At 34.2% G+C, this 19,995-nt stretch overlaps 1 protein-coding gene across 1 annotated transcript in view; it reads left to right on the top strand.

The window, feature by feature from the left end:
- Positions 1-19,836, top strand: part of LOC129246278 (uncharacterized) — a 131,795-nt gene extending 111,959 nt beyond the window's left edge. Inside the window, exons 5-7 of the mRNA XM_054884973.1 lie at positions 6,579-6,863; positions 11,871-11,912; positions 16,133-19,836. Coding sequence (XP_054740948.1) covers positions 6,579-6,863; positions 11,871-11,912; positions 16,133-18,889 — 3,084 coding nt within the window. The 3' untranslated portion in view covers positions 18,890-19,836. The remainder of the gene's footprint in view (positions 1-6,578; positions 6,864-11,870; positions 11,913-16,132) is intronic.
- Positions 19,837-19,995: the final 159 nt, after the last annotated feature.

A 19,995-nucleotide genomic window follows, 5' to 3' on the forward strand; every position in this document is an offset into this window, starting at 1 on the left:
AAGATGGATGGTAAAAACGGATAGATTACCCACAAAGTTTTCAATTGATTGATTATCTGTAAAAATTGATTGAATTCCGTTAAAAAAATGTTCGTCACAATTTTTGTCATTTTATCAAAATAATTTTAATTCAAAATTAAAGGATGTTTTATTGTGCCAAAATAATTTTTAATTAAAAATAGTAAAAAAAAAATTGTGATAATGTTTAATTCTGCCAAAATAAATTTTAATTAAAAATAATAAAAAAAATTTGTTTTTGTAATAACCGTTTTCACATTTTATAATTAATTTAATTAAAAATCCCAAAAATCTTTTGAAATTTTGTGTTTCATTTTGTCTGAATATTTCTAATTAAACATAATGCTACTTAGTTTTTGAGAAATTCTGTTAAAAAAATGTGGGTTGTAATTTTATGTTTTTCAGTTTATAAATTTTTTTAATTCAAAATAATGAGACCAGACAAGAATTCTCTTATTATGTTATTTTCAATTACTCTCTCAATTTTATGCACATAGTTTTTTTTGAAATTTGTTTGATGACATTAGTAAAAAAACGAACTTGATAAAAATTAAATTATTTAATGAAATAATTTAATAATATTTTAAATTTAAAGTTCTTAAAAAAAGGTTTCTTATATAAATTAGTAAAAGTTGAATTAAAAAAATAATAATAAGAAAAATTTAAAACTTGAATCATTAAAACAAATTATTTTAGTAATGCTTTACATCTGAAATGATTTCAAAATGTTTTTTCATTAAAATTCTTAAAAATTAAATTGTTAAAAACCTTACTTCAATAACATTTTAAGTTTAAATTTATTACAAAAAACTTTTTTTTATGAAAATTATTATAAATGAAATCACTAAAAAAATAGTTTTAAGTTTTCAGACTTAAAATTATTAAAAAAAAAGTTGTTTTATTTAAGTTATCAAAAACGTAACGTTACCAAAATTATTAAATAAATTAAGTCAATAATAATACTTTAAATTTAAAATGCTTAAAAAAATTGTATTTTATTTAAATTAATATATAAAAAATTGAATTATTGAAGAAAATGTGTAATACTATTTTAAATTTTAAATCATTACAAACAATTTTTTCTTTATTTAATTTACTAAAAAGTGAAATGTTAAAAAAAAATGTTTAATATTATTTAACATATTTGCCAAAATCTTTTTTTTTTATCTTTATTGTGAAAATAATTTAATATAATAAATAAACTTTTAATCAACTTCGTGCTTAGAAGATATGCGATAAAATGAAAAGATGAAGGCGAAAAATTCAGCTTTGAATTTAAAAAGGAATTTAAAGAATAAGACCTTTAAAATCACTCACAACAGGAGTTTACGCGAAAAAGAAGGAAAAAAATTGTCTAGCCTGTGGCACAAAACCAAAAAACTTCAGTTTTCAAGAAAACAAATAAAAAAATTTTAGCACAAAATGTAAAAAAATCGCAATTCATGTAAATATTTTCTGATGTCTTTATCAGAAGTATAAAAATATAAATATTATATGTAAACAAATTTTTTTTCTCTTATTTAAAAAAAAATTTTTTTAAATTTTTTTTTTTTAATTTTTTTTTTAAATGTTTTTTTTATAAAACAAAAATTCGTCATTTAACAGCATTTTAGCTGCAACGATGCATCGGTAGGTATGCAAAAAAACAAAAAACAAAAAAAAAAAATACTTGCCTGTTATATGTGGGCAACAACAACAAATTGGTAACTATAAACTCCCTCAGAAAAACCGCATAGATATACTTTTTTTAATAAAAATCAAACACAGCTAATTAGTTGAATAACATTTACTATTTACCAATACTACAAAAACGTGTCTGTAAATTTTTGACACATATTTATTAGATTTCTTATAAGCGACATATGAATTTTAGCCTACTTTTTTTAATTATCAAAATTTTTTTCATTATATAGTTTTTTTTATCTAATTATTTAGCAAATATTTAACTACATAATTTTTAGCTCGGCTTAATATATATTTTCCAATTTTATTTTTATTCAAAAATATTTTTATGAACCTTCCAAAAATATGAATGTGTGATTAATGGTGAAATTGGTAAACGCAATTGGCTGAGTAAATAATTGAATAGCCAAGGAGTCTGGGACTTTGAAACATAAATCCTTGCCCAATGCAGGATTTTGTTGTATCATTAAAAAAAAATGGTTTCATTTCTTATAACTTAAAGTACCAATACATATATATTTTTATTTTAATAAACACTCGTATATGATATGCAATAGTTTTAAGTAAAAACAAAAGAAAAATATTTTATAAAACTGTTTTTATTTAATAAAATTTTTTATTTTATAAAATTTTTTATATTATAAAATTTTTTTATACACCAACACACAAGATAGTTGCATATATATTCTTATGCATATTTAAGCTTAAAGATATAAATACATTTATCTGTTAAAAGTAAGTTAGCTTTTAAGCTCAACACACGCCGTTTAAGCAGCTTTTACGCTTCATTATAGTTAATTAATTATTTTCGCCCTTATTAACTCGCAAATCTGCACACAGTTCTAACTTTAATACGCATTTTTTTGATTCGCCACTGCATTTATAAAAAAATAAGTAAGAAAATAAAAAAAAACATTATTCCACACATTACAAATGGCTGTCGAAAGTGGCTGAAAAATTACTCACAATACTGTTAAGACTTTTTCGAAAAAAATTAATTCATTTCAATTGATGCTTTTTTCACACTGACAACTTCTTTAATGAAAGCTTGTTAACTCAAGTTCTTCTTATTAAAAGCTTTTTTCATGAAATTTGCGCTAAAAATTTATTTAATTTTATTTACTTTTAAAATAACATGTACACTTCACCAGCATCAAACTTATATTTACATATACTCTCCAGCCCTATCCGAGAATTTACAAATAAGTTCCGAAACAAAGCTTCTTAATTAACGTACTAAAATATATACATAGCTACGCCCATATGTCCTTTGCAAACTTAAATTTAAATTTAAAAAATTTACCGATATTAACTTTAAGTGAGATTCTTTGAACACCTTAGACACTTAATCATTTTGGTAGTATGGAAGCTTCAATGAAAATACACAGATACAGCTTCTTTTTTTTCTTGAGCTTCCACGGCTTGTAGTTTTTCTCAAAGCTTAGTCAGTAAAACCATACATATATGTATATAAATAGTTTTCGCAGCATGGCAAAGGACGCAGAAAGCTTTCTGCATAAAAATATTCAAAGCTTACTCGCTACATAGCAGGTATAGAGAACTTTTGAAAGATTAGTTAGCAAAAACGATATAAAGATAATTTTTGCAACATGCAAACAGGTGGTAGGAGCGTCCATCAGAAAATTGTTCATTACTTACTAGTTAAAAGGTGATGGGAAATATGTCGAACCTTAGCTTCATTAAATTAGCGAAAGCTACCCTGCCAAGCCTTGGGAGCTTTTAGGCTGCCACACTTAGCTTGAAAGCTTGTTTAACCCAATAAAATGGCTTACTGAAGTTTTGAAACTGATAGAATTTCTATGAGGCTAGTTCACTTTATGTAGATAAACGCGGTATAAGCTGGAATTTGAACAGTTTAATTGAGAATTATTGAGATGAGAAATATTTAATCCGGATAGCGCTGAAAACAGCATAATTCTAAATATCCTAATCAATTTCTGGTAAATAATACACTCCGCACAGATTCAAGTTTTTATTTAATTCTCAGCAAAGTAATCCTCACAACATTTTCCATGCTCTGATTTTGGGTAGGTATTGAACTCCTTTTACGAATTCTGCTTATTCATCTCGACTTCGCTCCAGGCAATAGCCTACTTTTCTGTATCCATGATAGTCATAACATCCAGAGAGTTCATTGCAGTATTCAAAGCTCCAGTTAAGTTAAACTTGAAGGTGGCCATAACTCAGGCAACACAAACCGGAATATGCTTTACTTTGTCATTAGATGGGATATACTTTACTTACCTTGTAGTGAAGCCCTGCTTAAACACAGATAGTGTCCCACAAACCCAAACTTCTCAACTACCTCCTTCTACCATGCCGCGTTTTCGCAAATCTTCTGAACTACGCTCGACTCATCGTTGCACTAGCATCTGTAACCGCCCTCTGCTATCAATTAGGAAGGTATTCATTAAAAATACGTCGCCTTATTTATCAGCAATTTTTGGGCTGAAGGCCTCCAAAAATGTTTTCCGGACCTACTACATCGTTGACCGTGTAGATACGTTATTATTTTCAAAGCAGGTCAGAATGGCCAAAGATTAATTGCAAGCAAATCACATCTATAGAGGCCCACTCTCTTACGACGAGTCAAGTCAAATTTTCACAAGATCCCATCTGATCACAATAAAGAGGGAATTCGACTTTTGTAGTAGCTTAGAAAGCAGAAACTTGATTTCGTTCCAAGTTTTTTCTGCCGTTTCGACTTCCTTCTGGACCGCTCTCCTCCAAGATATGTTTGGACGGCCAACCTTGCGAACACCTTGTGGATTCCAAAGCAGTGCTTGACGACAGATTTAATTTGCATCCTTGCGAAGCGTGTGCCCTATCCCCCACCACTTTCACTCCACGTCCATGACCTTAAAATACCAATAAAGAATTTAATGGATTCATTTGACTTAACAAATGAAGGAAGCTGAGGAACTTTTATATGTATAATAAACTGATGATTAAGGAGGTGGAAGGACTTCGGAATATCGTAATAGATACCATTTAATGAGATGTACGCTAATTTCACTATTTTCTAATATAAAGCCCATAAAGCCAAATATCCATTTAAAAAACCCTTAAAAAAGATTTTAAAAAAATTAGAAAAATATCAAATCTTCGTTGGAAATATACATATTTTAGTAATATCAAGAGCCCTCATAAATTAAAAAATAAAACATTTTAAGTTAAGTTAAGAAAAGTCACAGCATTAGATTTGGAAAAAATCAAAGCGAAAAAGGTAGTTAGTAGATCTTGGACAAGTTGTCATAGTTTCAGTTTAAAGCCGATGCATAGTTCGACATGAATATTTATGTCCCATATGAGATCAGGGATTGATATCAGGCTTATTTTCGCTTTTGAGAAATAATTGCCCCCCTATAGACACACATACACAATTTAACTGTTAATATACACTCGCCCACATCCACACACATACAAATATACTTATTTTATGCATAAAATTTAAATTTCATTTAAATTCTAAGTACTGCAAATTTCTGAATTACAAAAAAAAAACGAAAAACAAAAACCAACAAAAATATGTTTCTTTTTCTTTTATTTTTTCATTTCGTATTCGTACTTCTTAATTTCCTGATACTACACGCGCGCGCCCTCGACACCCGTAAATGTATGCTTCTTCGTTGGATGATGATCTACGGACAAATTTATTTGCACGCACGCACACATAAACAAATACATAAACGCACACTCGCACACACACATGAACACATACTTTGTAACAATATTTCTACATGTTCATATGCACACACACACACAAATACATTTGCGTGAATCATATTTAAAAACTGATTAATGATGAACAAAAAATTAAATAAAATTATTCAAAAACAAATTAAAAAAAAAAAATTTTTTAAATATAAAAAAAAAATCAAAATAAAAATAAAACAAAAAATAAAAAATTAAAAACCTACGCTATGAAAAATACATTGAACATAAAATTTCAACGTAATTTGAATGAAAAATTTATTTAAAATGTCTGCTAATTTTAATAAAAAAATATCTCTTCACTTTATTTTGAAATTGCTTTTGGCACAATGTAAAATTTGTTGGCAAACATTTTTTAAATACTTAATGAAAAATCAAAAAATATTTCTTCATATTTCAATCTAAAATAAAACGAATTTCACTCTTTTTCTCCTTATTTAAATTTTTCTATTTTGGACCGAATTTGAACTATTATAAAAAAATATTTCTTTAAAAAAATATTTCTCTAAAAATATTTCCTTAAAATATATATATTTTTACACTCGTTTTCATAAAACTTTTACTCTCATTCGAAATTTTGTAAAATATTAACTGAATGTTTTTCCTTTTAAATTTTCATTGGCCTTACATTTAATGAACCGAAATGATTTTCTCGATTTATTTTGCAAATGCCAAAAATTAAAATAAAATATTAAATATGACATTGAATAATGACTATCGTACACGCAACAAATAAAAAAAAAACAACAATAATCAATTTAAATCGCAATAATAATTGATTGTCATTGCGTTGGCTGTGTCATTAACGGGCATATTAATTTTTACTGTTGTTTTCGGGTGATGCGCTGATACCACAAATCAACCATGAAATTGCATTATTGGCATAAATAAAAAATTAAATTATTAAAAAAACTGTTAATTCAATCATAAATCCCGAAACTGACAATCGCTGTGGCATTAAAATTTCAATAAAAATGACATAACGCACACACACGCACTCACACACATACATATACATAACGTTTAATTGCACACTACTCGCACCGACTGCCTGCTCCAATACTCACGCACGCCATGACGCTACAACTGCCTCCATGACCACCACCACTACCACACCAACAACAAAAACAACAATAAAACAGCATCATCATTCGACCGCCACTATCCCGACGTCCGCTGCCGTCGTCGCTGCTGCAGCCGCAGCTGCCCAACAGCAAGCCGCTCAAGCCCAAGCTCAGGGTACATCGCAGACGAATGCCGCCAATGCTGCTGCCGTTGCCGCTGCCGCTGCGCTCGCCATGAGTGCGGGCGCTGCCGGTGGTGGGGTGGGAGCGAGCGCTGGCGCTCATCATGTGCAGCATCATCACCATCATCAGCTAGAAGTGGGCAAGAAGCGTGCCGCTGCGGACAATGACATGTTGCAACTGGTATTTGTTCTTCTTCTTCTTCACTTTGTGTTTTTGTTTTCTTGTATTTGTTTTGTTGTATTAAATAATTATTTGTCTGTTTTGTTTTTTGTTGTGTTTGTGTTCGTTTGTTTTGTGTTGTTTAGTTAAATATTTTTTTTTTTCAAACAATATTTCATATAAATTAATTAATACATACCTACAAAAAAAGATTATGATAAACTCAAATTATGATAATTTTTTTTTCTAAAATTTCAATTAATATTGTTCGTTTAAAAACTTTAAATATAATATTTTTAAACACTTTTTTCTATCTGTTATTTAAATTATTTTGCGCAACTTCCATTAGACTTAACACTTTTTTATAATCAGTTCAATTTTTATTTTCTAGTATTTTTTTCTGCTCCAACAAAAATTTCCTAAATCCCACAACCATAGACTGACTTCTAAACTAAACTCATCTTTGCTTATAATTTGCTGCCTGGTGTGTGCTCGACGTTGCATAATTTTGCGCTATGCATGCTTTAACGCTTGTATTATTTTAATCACAAAGCTTTATGGATATTGCAGACGAAAAGTCGGAAGCTTAACAAAAGTAATAATAAGAAAAATTTCGAAAGTAAGGCTTGGTTTATAAAGCTTGACAAACTCATTCTCAATAGTCCACATGTGGCTATCGACTTTTGTATGTTGCTTTGCGCGGCTTAAAAAATTGAGTATGCTTGCGCCATAAGCTTAAAAGCTTTTTGGAGAGGTCACCTGCTATCGGTTGAGGAAAGGTTTTTTTATTTCTTCGTTCCTTGAAATACCTGAAAAGTGATATGTAGCCATACATGTGCAATCTTAAATTTAAACCTGTGATTAAGTGAACCCGTAGAGCTTTTGTTGTATATTAAAAGCCTTAAAATTTGCCGGATTCAAGCATTTTGTTAAATACAAGAAACATCCATTTAAGCGGTAGACGTTAATTTTTACACAGAGCTTTTAGGTTATAAACAACCTACTATTTAGTAGATTAAAATGGTGTCCGAAAGCTTTCAAAAACTAGAAAATAATTTTACTTTCACTAAAAGTGCATGTGAATATGAAACGCAATTGGCAATGAAGCTTTCCTAAAACTTGCAGCTTGGGAGGAACTGAAAAGCTGCTTCGTAAAAAAGAGCTGGGGACTTGAAAATGTCTTTTGGGCTTTCGTTGAGCTTTCAACTTTTTTTTGTTGATAATAATACATTGATGTCCCTGTTGACGTCACAGAAATGTTAGTTTCTAAGTGTGGTATCGGTTTCTTGGTTTATATTATACACTTTCTTCGCGTTCGTGTCTCGGCCTTTCCTGCTCGCCATGCCGGAGTTGCTGCATCATTTCGGCGGCCACGTGCTGTACTTGGCTCATTTCGCTCATTTTTGGAAATCATTTACGGGACTGTCGTCACTAAAACGCTGACTTTTAACAGTTATTATGTTGTTCACGTGGTATATCAATCAATTTGATAAACGCCTAACCCAGAGTGGTCTCAATCAATCAAATTTTCGTATGAGCCAACCCCAATTCCTACCATCCAGCTTGGCTTTGATAACTCACATTCGAGTGATAAGTATTGAGATGATTGATTAGTGTATGGGGTAGTTAAATAAATAAGTGCACGCACACACTTTAGGGAGTATTTTTGCAAACGATGGTCGTAGTCAGTTAAGAGTTTGTTTATGGTACAAAATTTACAAATTAAGGGGTTGGCGTTTGCAGAAATAGCAGGAACCATACTAATTTGGTCAGTTGACGCAGATCTAAGCGGACTAGTTTGACATTAAAAAACGGTTTTAAAAAATAAAATATAGGAAACAACGTCAAAAAGTTTTCATGAGCTTTACATGCTAAACTTTTCGATGACTAAGGGTTTCACAGAATGCGCTCAAGTGAACTTCATTTCGATATAATTTTAAATTTTGTTTCGAACAGGAAAACTTTTACAGAAGCTCATAACAAACACCCAAAATATAATTCGGGCGCGTGACTGCTGGTTAAAAAAATGTCAAGGCTTTCTGCAATAGTAAAAAGGGGAAATTTCTTAGATTTTCTTTTTGAACAGCTGTTAAGGCAACTGGTTTTAGCAGCTCAAAGGCTCCGAAGTCTGAAAGTTTTGTGCGAAGCTGCGCCAAATTAACGGCGGATTGCAAAAACGCAGCTTAACACACGAGGAATAAAGTGCAGACTCACCATTCTGAAGACGTAGGTTTGAATCTCGTTGAAACACCAAAATTAAGAAAAAGCTTTATTTAATAGCGACCGCCCCTCAGCAAGGAATTACAAACCTCCGAGTGTATTTCTGTCATGAAAAAGCCTTTCGTAAAAAATATGTGCCATTTGGAGTCAGCTTCAAACTGTAGGTCGCCCTATCCATTTGTGGAACAAAATCAAGACGCGAGGACCCAAAAACGTTTCTTTTTTTTCTTAAAGAAAAACTCAAAAGCTTTACGAAAGTTCGAAGTGTTTAATATTTTGCAGTCTACCACACTTTGCCTTTCAACTTGGGATTCAGAAAGCTTGGCTGCAAATTATATATTAAATTTTATGTGTCACTTTTCGAGTACTTGTTTGAAACATTATAAGATTCAAGAAGATTGCAGTATTCAACAGAAATATTATTGAAGAGTTTATAGGGTAGCGGCCGCCGTAGCCGAATGGGTTGGTGCGTGATTACCATTCGGAATTCACAGAGAGGTCGTTGGTTCGAATCTCGGTGAAAGCAAAATTAATAAAAACACTTTTCTAATAGCGGTCGCCCCTTGGCAGGCAATGGCAAACCTCTGAGCGTATTTCTGCCATGAAAAAGCTCCTTATAAAAATATCTGCCATTCGGAGTCGGCTTGAAACTGTAGGTCCCTCCATTTGTAGAACAGCATCAAGACGCACACCACAAATAGGAGGAGGAGCTCGGCCAAACACCTAACAGAAGTGTACGCGCCAATTATTTATTTTTTTTTTATTTTTTTATAGGGTGTAGACAGCAGGTGCTTTTGTTTTGAAGAAAAAGCTTCTAAGAAGCTTGAGATTTTTTCTGAAAAACATAAAAAGTTGTAAGAAGTTCGAGCAACTAAATAATTTAATTAGCAATAATATCATTTCATAAAAAAAAGCTTCTAAGAAGCTCGAGCTTTCATCTTAAGGCAAAGATTTCAAGAAGCGCGAAAATGTAAATAATTTAATTGATCATAAATTTAATTTTAAATACCAACAAAGCAAAGAAATACTTATTTCACGAAAATTTTTCTTACAAAAAGCTTTTAAACAGCTGGAAACTCTTCAGCATTTAACACAAATAATATTGAAAGTTTATAAGGTGTAGACAACAGGTCCTTTTGTTTTGAAGAAAACTCTTCTATGAAGCTCGAGCTTGCAGCTTAAAACAAAAAGCGTTTAAGGAGTTCGAGTAACTAAATAATTTAATTAGAAGTAATATTCATTTGTGAATAAAAGCTTCTTGAGCTTTTACCTTAATGCAAAAGCTTTTAAACAGCTTGAAAGTCGAAATAATTTAATTAATCACAAAATTTACTTTTAATATTAGGGAAATCAAATATTTTTCACGAATATTTTCGTTAAAAGTGAGGTTTTAAAAAGCTTGAAATAGGGTGAAGACAGTAGGGCCCCTTCTAAGATACTCGAGCTTTTATCTTAAAAGAAAAGCCTTTTAAGGAGTTGGAGTAACAAAATAATTTAATTAGAAGAAATATTCATTTGATAATATAAGCTTTAAGAAGCTCGAGCTTTTACCTTAATGCAAAAGCTTTCGAAAAGCTTGAAAATCAACATAATTTAATTAATCACATAATTCAATTTAATAATACAGCCAGGGCAACATTTTCCAGGAATATTTTTTTTAAAAAAAGCTTGAAACTTTTCTAAAACTTAATGAAAACTTCTAATTCAGCAATTTTTGTTGAAAAAATAAAGCACACACAAATTTATTAAATATATGTTTCTTAAAGCTAAAGCTTTCAGAAAGCTCAAAGCACTTGCAGTCTTAATTATCTTAACTTGCTTATCACTAGCTTATTCCCGCTTATCATAGAATAAAAAAAATGCTAAGCTTTATTTCACTCGCGCAGGCTTATGTGCTTAAAAGCTTTAAGACAATAGAGCTTTCATATATTTTGAAATGCTTTGAACATTTTTTGCAGTTCCCTTAATATTTTTTTGCTAGTTTGTTTTCTTTGTTTTTTCTTTTTTTGTAGCCCAACAATTTAAGACGTAATCCACACTCGTATTTAAATATCTACCACCGAAAGCTATTAGCAAACAAAAGCTGAGCAGAACAACAAAACACAACTTAGCACTTACGCAAAATATAACACATTTATTGAAACCTGTTTTTTTTTTATGTGAACTAATATTATTTTTTATATTATATATAAAACAGTATTAGAAGTTTAAAGCTCAAAAACGTACTTTGGAATTGTAAACCTATTGATTTGTTTATGTCTAGTAAAGAACAAAGCTAGTTAATTAAAAATAATCCTTTACTCAAGAACCGCTCATCATTACCACTTAACTAATTTCATGTGTTTTTCTTTCTGTGTATTCTTTTCTTCCACAACGTTTGTTTGCATCATTTGCGTTTCTACACAATGTGTGCCATTGTTTGTGTTCTATCATCAAAACAAAAAAAAAAAACAAAAACAAAAAATAAAAAAAACCTTGCATCGCCTACTAACAACAACAATGAACCAAATATCATTAAAAATAAAAAAATAAAAAATAAAACTACAACACCGCCACCTCAATGCCTACTACTTACTACTATTTGCCTATGCAACCATCATCATCATCACCACAACCACCACCACCCCCACTACCACTACTACTACTACTACTACTACTACTACTTCTAATTGCAACTCTGCCCGCATCTACTACCACCACTACTGCCATGTGTCTTCTACTGCGCCAACATTTCGGCCACAAATGCCTTCCTCCTCTATTTTTCGAAAAACTAAACACTGTGCATTTGCAAAAACCACCAAAAAATAGATGGATGTTAAAACGGTTGGTTCATTTTACTATGAAAATTTCGTAAGTACTAAAACCGCATTTTTGTGTACCTTTGAAAATCCTACCTGTTATACTTTTTTACGAATACGTTTTGCTTATATTCAGTTTTTTCTTCACTCTTTTGAAAAACAAAAAAAAAAAAAATTTTAATTAACAATTCTTACTCTTTCAAGTTGTGCGCAGTTTTATTTGGACTCTTTGATATGCATGCGTAAATTTTTTTAAAACATAAACACATTTACAGTTATACAGTATTTCAATAGAAATTTAAGACTGAATGCAGCCAAGCATTAGAATTGTACTACTTTTAAATTGTAATCAAATTAATTGCTGTTAAAAAATATTTTTTCTTCTAAACAGTAATTTGAAAATACATCTCAAATAAAACTGTAAAGGTGCTTGCTGAGCTTTTTTTCAAAGCCCGCTGAAAGAAAAAAAGTGTAAAGGCTTTCAATTTCACTTGGTTTCATTTAAAAAAGTTTTACTCAGTTTTAATCAAAAGCTCCGTTGATGGCCTGCCTAAAGCTTAAGTGAGTTATGCTTTAACGCATTGACGTCTACGCTGTCACAAAAGGTTAAAGATTTCTTCATCTTCTATACGAATGTTTTATGTGTTAACGAATTAGGGATTTTATCTTGGGATAAGCACAAATTGCAAGTATGACAAGTTATCAAGTATGGGGTTTTCCCATTGAAGAAGAAAACTTCTCTTCCACTCCTGCCACAGTACCCCAACACTTTTAGGAACACTACAGCACAGGTTACAGTATCGAATAATTTTATGATAGGACTAAATCTAGCCCGCGAGGCCGCTAAATATCTTATCAAGAGCATTGACCTAAAATGCCGCAAAGGTTCATGATCTCTATAGATTTTGCTACTCACTCAATTACAATCTCAATTTAAAAGAGATCGCTCGGTTGACATTACAACAATGAAACGAATAATTTTAAGGACAAACGCGTTTGTACCCATTCCGCAAATGAGAGGACTGAATCTAGCGCGCGAGGCCGCTGAATATATTTCAGAAGCATTGACCTAAGGTGGGCAAAGCCCATGGAACAAATTATTTTATCACCTGTGTAAAGGCTCACGATCTACGCAAAATTTTTAATATGTGTATGTCGCTACTCACTCAAATTCAAGCTCAATTCAAAAGATAGAGAATCTACGCTGGCTGGCTCGGCTGACATTATTGTAGGCATTAATGGTAGTTTTCAAATAAACGAAATTCTGTACTAGTATAAATTATGATTATCCATTGTAATATGACGGCCAAGATGATTTCTGCATGTGTGCTTCGGTGCGTCATTCGGTCTTCTTTCACCAGAAAATTCTTGCGTTTTTGCCACTTTATCCAATGATCAAACCGATAATTTCTAAGTAATCGGCATGGCTCAGCAATTACAGGCACTTATGCGCTTAGGTGGTACCTAAACGGCTTAGCTTGCAGTTCGGATTGTTTTCTCAAATATCAGTTTAAAGGAATTTTACGACAGCGCGCGGTGCATCGAAATAAAATCAAATAAATTGAGCTTTATCTAAGTGGATGCTTCAAAGAACCCTCAGCTTCATATCACCTCTGAAAGTAAATTACTTAATTTATTTAGCAGCTTAAAGCTCTCAGTTTCTTTCTAATAGAAAATAATACTTGGAATACTTTGAGTAGAAATCTCTTGCAGCTTCGAGAGAATATAAATAAAAAATAGGGAATACCCCTTTTGCCATTCCATTGCAAACCAGATAAGAGTATTTATTTTTATATACCTGCAAAAGCGTTTTTCTTTAAAAATGGCGGCCCATATAAATTAAAGTAAATTTTTCTAAGGCTTACAAATGAAAAACTTCATTCCAAAGGTACTCAAAAAAGTTTGTTTCTTAACATCTCGTAGATTCTGCTTGATTTGCGAATCTTTTCTTTCTAAGCCGTGTGTAGCTGTTTTGTTTTACTGTATTTTTCCCCCTCCTTTTAAGTAATAGTGCTAGTGAACTGCGCTTTAAATTAGCAAATAATTTATATAAATTATTAAAATTAACATAAAACTTTCATCAGCACATCACAGGTATTAGCTTAAGATTTTTAGAAGGCACTTGTTACGAACAGTCTGGCAGCACAGTCAGAGTAAATCCCAGTATTTCTCAATTGCAGTCCTCCAATACGTGTCGATCGCTTATTAGTCGATAGAAAAGCTAAAAAAAACGGGAGAAGTTTAGCAAAGCGGGAGCCGTGTGCACGAAGAGGCATAACGTAAATAGAGGGCAGAGCGATAAGAACTAATTTTTAATCCTTTGTTAACTTTAAATTTAATAAATAAAATAGTTGCGGATTGCAAAAAATTTTCGTTTTAAAAGCGCTCATTTCGGTACCAACTTCTAAAGCTCTATAAATATAGTCTAACATTTTATTGTTCATCTTCTAGTAATAAAATACAAGTTTATACGTTTGCTGAAAATTAGAAACAAAGCTTGAACCTATGCACTTTCATGAGTATTTGTGACAACCTTAATTTTAAGATTTTTTTTCTTTAATTCTTTCCTCACTTTTGACTTTAGCCAAAGTAGTCTCGTTAGAAAAACTTGAAACGAAGGAAACTGTAAATTAGTTTTGCGGTTCAAGATCAACTATACTGTCTTTAAAATAACAAAATCAATTCAAGTCAATTGAAGTAGTACCGTTATACCTTTTCGCTCATTACCACAAAAGCTTTAAAGCATTTCTTTCGGAGAAGCTTCAGCGTCTCTCTGGAGCTTTTAATCTTTGTTGTACTACTAGCCAAAACCTGAAGCATATGAAGGAATGCAACCTGTGCTCCATTGTCAAAATTGAAACTTGCAATAGCTCCTTCGCGGACCATGAAAATCTTGTTAGGTAAACATCAATAGCTTTTAAGCCTTCAAAACTACTTACTACTTTTAGAAATTTTTAATATCTGAAACTATTTGTTGTTACATGCTGAGCAAAGCCATTTGCATTATTAGGTTTTTTGTCAAAAGATTTGTAGTTTTTAGAAGTTGATTCTATTAAAGCTTTTGTTATTATATTATCCACAAATATCTCCCCGACGCTTTCCAAAATCTCTAAAACATGATTTTTTATATTAATATCAAAAATAAAAGTTTTTTATAATTTATGGATGCAAAAACCGCTGAAAGCTTTAAAAACCACTGAAAGCTTTTCAGAGCGCTTTTAAGCTTTAGCAGAGTGCTTTCATGTACACTTGTGCTCGAAATAATGATAGTAGTGATATATTAGGAAGTTCTGACAGTTCTTTATATAAATGTCTCTGCCTGCCATACAAACAAAAATTAGGAAAATGTCAAGGAAAATGTTTAACCACTTCAAATTTGCACTTTACTATACTAGCTTGCATAGACTATAAAACTGTGTACCCAAAATTCATAAATACTTTTTTTTTATTTATGTGAAAATTTGCTGAAATCCTTTCAATTTTGCACAAAGTGTGAAGCTTTGATTTATACGGTCTGAGTTGTTGAACGAACTGTGTTTTCATTAAAAAGTTAGTGAGGTTATGTTAGATTGACCTGGCTGGATGAAAGCCTTCACATAGATTTATTGGTCTTAATTAAGATAGTTAAACCAAAAAGTTAGTTAAAAAAGTTAGTTTAAGCAAAACAAAAAATTAAAAAAATAACAACTTATTTTCTCTTATTTTGAAGGCAGTTGTATATCTACGTATAAAGAATGTTATTGTTGAGTTCTGCAACGCTTGCCTTTATGTTTTCTTGCTATCTTGACAAGAGAACATCTTGCATAGCTTTACCAGTTATCGCAGCACGCAATAAAAGCTACAAACGATTTGTCTAACCTGAAGAAAAGCACCGCATAATTTTAATTTTTTCGCTTACAAAAACTTTTGCTAAAAATTCTCATCCGACTTCTCATCATCGTTTTCCTTCTTTCGCCGATCGCACATCAGCACTTGTTTGTATGTCACTTTATTAGTGTTTATTCGTATGTGAAGCTTAAGCGTTCGAAATGCTTTTATGTAAGCTTTCTGCATAGGCTTCAAAAATTACACATTTAGTCAGTATGTAAGCTAGTTTAGCGTTAATATTTATGAAAAGCTTTGATTATAATTGTGAAAAAAAATATTCAAACAATATTTATACTAATAAATTTTTCTCGTTTCTCCCACTTTCTCCCGTTTCTCTCTTTCTCTTCTCCTCTCTTGCTTTCCTTTCCATCTCTCTCGCTCTCTCTCTTTTTCCTTCTCTAACAGGCTTTCTCCGGCATGGTACCGTTCAAGCGTCCCGCTGCCGAAAAATCCGGCATTCCAGTGTATCAGCCCGGCGCGACCACCTACCAACAACTCATGCAACTGCAACAGCCGTTCGTACCAGTGTCATGTGAGTACCAATCTCAAAATGGTGGGGCGCCATTGAGCGCCACTGCCACTACTTCTACTTTGAGTACTTCTACTACTACTACTACTACTACCAATATGAATCCATATAATGCTACTACTGCAACAGCAGCAGCAAAAGCAGCCGCAGCAGCAGCCGCACCAACAACAACAACAGCGGTGGGCACAATCGGTGCCGCCTCATTATTAGGTGCTAGTATCACTACAACACAACAACATCACTTAAACCACCACCACCTCCAACAACAACAACAACAACAGTTACACAACCAACACTTGCAACAGCAACAACAAGTACAGCAACAGCAGTTGCATTTGTTGCCACCACCTCCACCAACCACAGCAATAGCAACCACCACTTCCAATTATCATTTACACCATCATTACAATAGCAATAGCACCCTGTATAATAACAACAACAATATGAATAATAATCAAGACAATAGCAATACTAGTTCCCTAACACCCCCTACCTCCACCTCCCCATCCACAGCCAACACTCACTCATCCAAGCACACAGAACCATTGCAAACAACACCACCACCACCACCAGAACAGACAGCAGCGTACTCCACTACAACGACAACAGCTGATGTTAGTAGTTTGTATGAGACAAGTAGTAGTAGCGCACACATACAGGCTAGTAATAACGGTAATGAAAACAACGGTAACGATGTGAGTAGCAATGGCTCGTCGCCACCACCGCCACCGCCGTCATCGTCGTCTTCGTCCTCGTCGCCAACAGCAGCAACAATTTCATCGACATATTTGCCATACAACAATGGCGACGCTAATATGGCTAGTAGCAACAACAATAACAACAATGTATTATATGTGAATAATAATATTTTGAGTAGCGCTAGTAATAAGTTAGTGCCCGAAACAACAACACCTACAGTAGCCGTCACAACAGCAGCAGCGGCAGAAGAACGCGACAATGAAAGTGCTGGTGGCGCCTCTGACAGCGCAGATGCAGCTGCATCTACAGTTGTAGGCACAAGCATAATAACAACAACTACCAATAGCAGCACAATTTCTACTGCTGCCGCTGCTGCTGTTGGTGCACACACCTTAGACACCATAACTACAGCAACAACATTGGCACTAACACCCCACACAGCCAATGCCAGCGCTAATAGAATTGACAGGGAAGCTAGTGAGGATAGTAGTAATAGCCATAACAATAAAAATAATAGCAGCAATAGCTTTAGCTACAGCAAATACGTCTACAATGCTTCTGCTAATCAATACAGCGTCGCTAATTCGCCCGTGAAGTATTCCACACACAAAGCGTCTACTGCCGCTACTAATGATTTGGCGCACTCCTCGTACGCCGCTTATGTTTCACAAGCAAATGCTGCACAAGCCGCCCACGCGCATGCCGTCGCTTCCTATCCGTCCAGCAGCTTATCCAATGGCTCGCACACAGACACACAATCTTACAGCGCGTACAATGGCCTAAACGGTCACGCCTCCTCTGCCACCGGCATATTGCCCACACCACATTCGGTAGCCTCCACGGCCGTATCTGCCGCTTCAGCGGTAGCCTATCAACAGGCCCATCAGCAACAACAAATGCTGCGTCTCTATAATCAATACGCCACGGTGCCCACGAGCGCCGCCACTTCGTACGCCAGCCTATTGGCTGCCTCACACGCTGGCTACGCCACACCAACAACCACTATGGCGCAAATGTCTGCGGCAGCTGGCATGACAATGCCTTCTTATGCCTCAGCTTACGGCATTACACCCTCCTCGTCTGCTGCCACTGGCACACTAACACCCACTTACGCCTACAGCGCATACGGCGGCGCTACGCCCACCGGTTATTATACCGATACAAGCGCGCTCGCCAAAGAGGCTGCACAGAAGAGCTACGTTAACGCCATGAAGATGGCAGCCGTTGCCAATGCAAGCGCTTTGAGTGGTAAACCACTCACTGCTGCTGGCGCTGCCCTGCCAGCCACAGCCAGCTATGCAGGCATACACCTAGGCAAGGCATATATGGCAGCTATGCCTGGCAGCGCCAACGCAATAGCTGCGCACCAACAGCAGGCTGCGTTGCTGCAACACGCGCATGCACAACAAGCGGCGCAATCTCAGCAAATAGCTGCCGCACATGCGCAACAAGCCGCCGCTGCTGCAGCAGCAGCGCATATGCAACGCTCGGCGTTGTCGGCAGGCTCATTGCCCAGTTCGGGCATGTCAACGCCTGTCGGTACGCCAGTGCATACACCCACACCAGGCGCAGCTGCCGCCGCAGCGAGTGGTCTGTTAACTCGTCCCTCTTCGGCCGCTGGGAGTTATATTAGCGCAGCGCACACCGCGATGCGTCCACAAGCAGTACAGCTGGCTGCCGGACCTGCCAATCCACAGTACGCCGCTGCAGCCGCTGCGGCTGCTATGCAACAGCAGGGCTTCTTCTACCCAGCCGGTATGATGGCCGCGCCGGCAGCGGCTGCTTATCCGTATGCCGCTATTGGTGCCATACCAACCGGCTTGCCAACGGCGGCAGGCATACCAGCCGCGCTGTCTGGTATGGGCGCAACGTCGGCAAGTGCGACGGGCAGTGCTATGGTGCTGAACCCATTCAAGAAGATGAAGACTTCGTAAAGTATCTGAGGAGTTGGATAAGCGTGCGTGTACACCGAATTACATAGACTTACAAATCAAACGGATATGACAAAATTATTTGTTAGCTGAGTCTAACCAGAGACGGCAAAGCGCTGCGCCTAAATTTTTTTATAAAAAAGCTGAACAAGAGCTTTTGCGGTGCTTTGCCAAAGCAATTGTACTTAAAATGTTTTACCTAGACGTACTTTACAAATTAAATGAGAATTATAAGTATATGTAAATACACGTGGACTTACAAACAGATAATTTTAAATTATTGTGCCTAATTTTTGGGTATAACCTAAAATGAAAAGCTAACAAAAGCTGTGAAAAGCTTACGTGGTGGGATGAGACTAATAAAATATTTGAAGAATATTCTTAACAACGATAAAATAGCAACTTTCACTGAACCTTTAACACTTTGAAACAATACTAAGCTCAGTTAAGCTTTCACGCAAACAACAAACAATGCTAGCATTACGTCCAACTCTTTTGCTTATCTTGCCCTTACTATTCCCATGCAAACCGATTATCGAATGGGTAAAAGCTTGAGCCGAAGTGCATTTGTATGACCAAGCTAATAGAATGAGAATTAAGTCATTAAATTAATTTAGTTTATTAACGGGGAACGTGAGAAAAGTGTTTCTCGCAAGCTCTTTGTGTAAGCACACGGCACAATAAGCTTTCAGTTGCCATACATAGAACGTGAGACTGCATTGCAAATGCATATAAAAAATTTATCACTCAACTTTCCCCGCGAAATGTAAGCTAATGTGGCCTAAAATGGGCTCTTCATGGCTTTATGTTACCAATTAGCAATTCGAGGAGCTTACACTATAAATCTCTGTGGCTTCCATGGTAAGCATATTTAAGCTTAATAATAATTTCTCAGCCCAATTCATGCCATTTAAATTGCATAATTTATGTTTTAGTCAATAAATTTCAGTTTGCCATGAAATACTTTAAGTATATTTTACAAATATGAGATATGAGTTGACGCGTTCTCCTGTTTTTTGCTTTGTTTAGTGAGTTCAATACCTTAGAGATAATTAAAAATTATTTATAAATACTTTTCTTGTGAAATGAAATTATTAAAAAAAATTCAG

This window comes from Anastrepha obliqua, chromosome 4, assembly GCF_027943255.1.
Source record: "Anastrepha obliqua isolate idAnaObli1 chromosome 4, idAnaObli1_1.0, whole genome shotgun sequence".
Taxonomy (NCBI): Eukaryota; Metazoa; Arthropoda; class Insecta; order Diptera; family Tephritidae; genus Anastrepha; species Anastrepha obliqua.